Source organism: Pteropus vampyrus, unplaced genomic scaffold (genome assembly GCF_000151845.1).
Source record: "Pteropus vampyrus isolate Shadow unplaced genomic scaffold, Pvam_2.0 Scaffold49, whole genome shotgun sequence".
Lineage (NCBI taxonomy): Eukaryota > Metazoa > Chordata > Mammalia > Chiroptera > Pteropodidae > Pteropus > Pteropus vampyrus.
In genome coordinates this window covers 6000344-6005052 of record NW_011888830.1, presented here as the reverse complement: position 1 = coordinate 6005052, position 4709 = coordinate 6000344, and the positions used below count along the sequence as shown (strand labels likewise).

Here is a 4709-nt window from a genome sequence, read left to right as displayed (position 1 = left end):
AGACGCCCCGCCCACCTGGGGGGGTGCGGGGCCCGTGGAGTTGGGGCTGAGCTGGGCCGGCGCCCCTGTGAGTCTGGCCTCCTGGTTCAGGAACTGACCTAAATGGACGAGAAACGCGTTGATCTCAGTCAAGGGCAGGCCACATGCAACAAAACACGTCACTTCGGTTTAGGCCGCGAAGACCAGCAAATGCACACGTGGTCCCCAGCGGGAGGGGTAATTAGCGTCAGCAGCGGGCAGGCGGGCTTTCAGCGGAAAGCGCTCCTAGCTGGACGCGCCCGAAGGCACTCACGCCTCCTCCAACACCAGCGACAGGACCTGGGCTTGGGGGACCGGGGAGGAGGGACCGGGATTTCACAGGTGGCGGCCTCTACGGCTGGAAGCTGCCCACCTGCTAACACCAGAAGCTACCACGCAGCTCACAGGGACGACCAGTCGCCCGCCAGGTCGGGAGGGACGGGGCTGAGCGTGCGGCCAGCAGCCAGTCCCGGTCGCTCCCGAGACATGTGATCAAATTCCCCAGGCCAAGGAGCTCCGTCTGCGGCTGTGGGTGCGGGAGGCCCGGCCAGGCAGCCAGGGGCCACAGCAATGCGTCCCGCTCGAGGGCCAGGAAGTCCTGCCTGCTAACCCGAGCGCCGGCTCCACGTGGCCACAGGCCCGCACGAGGCTGCACGTGGAGAAGGCGCGGCCGGCGGCTCACAGCCCGTCCTGTCGTGACGGACGCCCGCCTAACGCCCAGCGCCGCCATGGGCTGCCCTCCCCAGGGGCTTGCTGGGACTGAGGGACCAGACCAGGAGAGGGTTGCTCCCAATCTCCCTGCTCGCTTTCCCTGAAGACCCATGACAATTAGCCTAGGAAGCTTATTCCTATTCCAGAAAGTCAAGGGTGGCAGGAACCAGCTTGTCACGAAGTTTGCAGACCACACTCGCACGGAATCCCCCAGGCAAGTACGGACGGGGCAGGAGCAGCCTGCCCTCCAGAGAAGCGCCCCCTGCACCCCGACCCCGTCGTGGGGAGCGACCGCCTACCTAGCAGCCCGTGGCAGCTGCCGGACAGGCCTCTGCCGCTGGCGACGTAGAAGCCCAGGTGGTCTCGCTGGTAGGCGGCTGGCTTTCTGTAGAGGTGAATGAGGATGACGAAGGCGATGGTGCCCTGGATGGTGACGGTGACGCTGGCGTTGGCGGACACCGACAGCTCCAGCCCCCGGCTCCCCACCGCCGCACTCTGGTTGCAGGGGAGGACCAGCCTGTCCTCGCCGTCCAAGATGACCCTGTGCGGCGTGACCTCCAGGTACGACCTGGCGGGCTTAGTGACCAGGACGGTGATGGTTTGGAAGTAAGTGCGCTGCTTCTTGTGGCCGCCGGGGGGCGCGGGGGCCCCCACCAGCTGCCCGTTGACCGTCACACCTCGAGGCAGGGAAGAGAGCAGAGGTTAGAACCGGCTCCCACCGTCCCGCCAAGGGCTCCAAGTTCCCTCCTTTCCCTGGCCTCATCTCGGTGGCTGTTGCACCGAGCACGGGGATTCGGAGGCAGAGGCCACCCGGTGCTAAGAGCGGACTTCTCCCCTAGGCCTGACCGGCACCTCGGGGAGGGGGCAGGACGAGGTCGGTCTGGGCCACGATAGCATAGTGAGGGTGTCCGTGATCATTTGCCTTCATTCTAGTATTTCCTTCGTTCTGGCTGAAGGGACAGAGACACATGTTCCTCATCCACCTGTCATCAGCGATCGTGATTCTCAGGCCCCGTGATGCCACCGCGCGGTACACGCAGAGGCGAGAACCAGGTTGAGTCCACAAGCTCAGGTCCTTCCCCTTTCTAGCTATGCACCCCCGGACAAGTCGCTTTAAAACACAGAGCCTCAACGTCCCCATCTGTAAAACGGGGGTCAGAAACCTAGCAGGACCGTGTGCGGCCACGGGTTGGCACGCAATGGCCGGCCGGCAGAACGACTCATTTCTCCTTTGCCATCGTGAGCTCAGCGGCAGCAACCCTCTCCTGGTCTGGTCCCTTAGTCCCAGCAAGCCCCTGGACGTGAGGTGCCCGGGACTGAATGCGGCCGGCAGCCGGGCACACGCAGTGCGCTCTGCTCAGGCACAGCTCACGACTGCTGAACGATTCTCTCCTGTATTCTCTGCTTCGGGGATAACCTTCCCCTAACCCTGACGAGCGACTCCTTGGGCAGCGCAGGAGAAAACTGCCTTCTCTGGGGCAGGGGCCGGGGACAGGGGGAGCCCCAGGACGAGGGCAGTTCAGGGACTCCCGCCCCGAGGCTCCGAGCATCTCCCACGACTTCCCCATCATGGACACGACGGAGCAGCTCAGAGAGAGGGTAACTCCAGGGAGGCGACAGTGGGGTCCCTTCCTCATTCCTGAGCCCTGTGAGTGACAAACGAGTCACAACTTAGCTCTAGGGCCAGGAAGCCCCGCAGGAGGGCCTGGTGGGAAGGCACCCAGGAGCAAACATTACACAATTACATCACCCGTGTCACCGGCCATGGGACCCCCTGTCACCTAGCCATCCAAGAAACCCATTTTCTCAGAACTGAGAAGCGCCAGAACGCAAAGCCTGCGCTCAGAGTCAGGCTGTGTGGCCGTCCACATGGCCGCCCCGAGGTACTGTCACCTGTCTGCGACTCGAGGAGCTTTTCATGTGCCCATCTCTCTACAGAACAAAGGGGACCAGGCCCCCCGTACAGCCGTGTTCCCTGCACGTGGAGCTGCGTGACTAACATCCGGCCTTAACATCTCAGCCGCCGAGCAGCCGAGGCAGACGAGTCAGGAACATCCCCCCGTCACGGGTTTCAAACGGAAAGACGTAGTAACCAGGACACGTCGTGCATTTACACACGGCGCTGTGCAGTCACAAAACAGCGTCCTATCCCCCCTTCACTCTAGTCTCGACCACAGCCCGGCGGGGCCGGCAGAGCCAGTCTCACGAGCTCCGATGTACAAGACAGAAGCTCCCAAGTCCAGAACCGAAGGCCACAAGGCGAGAGACAGAGGGGCAGGACCCCGACCTCGCCCGTGCCCAGGGGCCACGACATGGGGCAGAACCTACCGGAGCCCGTGTGGTCCGAGACCAGCCTGAGGATGTCCCCCGGCTGCCCGTCGATGTTGAAGCAGACGGTGAGCCCGCTCGCGGGGAAATCCACGACGAAGTGGGGGTCCCCGTCCGCTGCCGGCGCGGGACGAGCAGGAGAGGAAGAGAGAGGAAGACGGTGACTAGACGCCTCGCCCGGGGTGGCGCATTTATGTTGTCACACGAGTTACCTGTTCTATCCTGTCTGCCGTCCTGACCGTCCGTCTAAATGACGGCGACGACTGGGTGAAGTGTCTGGCCACGGCTGAGCAGTAAGAGCCGGCAAAGCAGGTATCTGCACCGGGCCCCCTAAACTCGATTACAGAGCTCCGTGCACACACCTCGGCCAAACGCAGACGACTGAGCCCCGAGAGGTAAGCGGGCACAGGGAGAAAAAGGGGCTCCCACGCCACCCCCCCCACCACCGGGCCCACACCCCTCAGGTTCCTGGGGGGCCCCAATCGTCCCTTTTCCTCCGACTACCCTAGTGTGCAGACGTGGACGAGGACCCCTCCAATCCTACGACCAGAGTAGGGGCCACGGAGATTGGCATGGCACGGGGGACAGTCATGGTGCCGGCTGAACGTAAGAGGAAGGTTTAGGCATCCATGACACACGTGTGTATCCAGAGGAACTGCCCTCTGCCCGCAGGACACTGCATGTGTCTGGTCCCCGCGGCTCATCTCCAGGGCACCCCCGGCTTTACGGGCGTGCGCGCCCAGCACGCCAGCAGCCACGCTGACACAGACGCGTGCGTTTTAAGAACGCAACCCAGCTTTGGTGCTGTTATTCCCTCCAGAGTTTTGTTATGATCCCAGGAAGCTGGCCAAAGAACATTTTACGGTATTTTTATCTGTTCTTCCCTCTAAAGCCAAGGATGAAAAAAATAATTTTTCTACGACGTGCCCGTCACAGAGATGTGTGGCGCCAGGAGCTGGAAGCACATGTACTTCGCGTCTTGCAAACCCAGTGTGGTGAGGACGTGGGTCTGTCACCCCTCCTTGGGTCTGGGCTGCCGCCGGGCCCCTCGGGGCCACGTTACCCACGCCGTTCGTGTCACGGTTTAAGGGGGACCCAGGATCTCACAGCTGCCTCACACGGCTGGTGGTGTTTTCGTGAGCTGGTATCTTAACTGGCTTCGGGAGAATCCTGGTGGCCCACTTTCTAACCCTCTGAGCTCCCAAGTCCCACATGGCCACGCTCTGGTCTCTACCTGATGTTCTGGAGACTTTGATTCGTGGGTCGTATGGTTTCTTGAGAGCAGGTCCTGGGAAGGAGAAGGGGGAGAAGCACTGTTACTCATCGAAGTGAGGGGGCAGAGAAGAGGGCTGAGATCAGGAAAATGCAGCTTTCAGGCATGTTCGTGGCAACTTAAAAACACCATCTGTGTTAAAGAAGGACGTCGGCCTTACAGCACACGAGGGAAGGTGTAACACACGGAGGCTCGATTATTTCATTCTTTTACAGATCAGACAATACTCTCCTTGTCTGTGATTTCTGCATACGTAAGAAAGGAAAACACTCCATCAGACGTGCGGTATAGCTATGGGAGGAGGGGAGACCTGTCGAACGGGTCCAGAGCTTCAGATTTGCAAGACGAGGGAGTCGTGGAGATCTGCTTCATGACAGTG

At 61.4% G+C, this 4709-nt stretch overlaps 1 protein-coding gene across 1 annotated transcript in view; it reads right to left on the bottom strand.

Moving 5' to 3' along the window:
* The window catches only part of ITIH5 (inter-alpha-trypsin inhibitor heavy chain family member 5), an 87767-nt gene that overhangs the window by 10990 nt on the left and 72068 nt on the right, over positions 1-4709 (bottom strand). The window contains exons 15-18 of the mRNA XM_011359658.1: positions 4292-4345; positions 3058-3174; positions 1029-1406; positions 16-98 (exon numbers count right to left, since the gene is read on the bottom strand). Coding sequence (XP_011357960.1) covers positions 16-98; positions 1029-1406; positions 3058-3174; positions 4292-4345 — 632 coding nt within the window. The remainder of the gene's footprint in view (positions 1-15; positions 99-1028; positions 1407-3057; positions 3175-4291; positions 4346-4709) is intronic.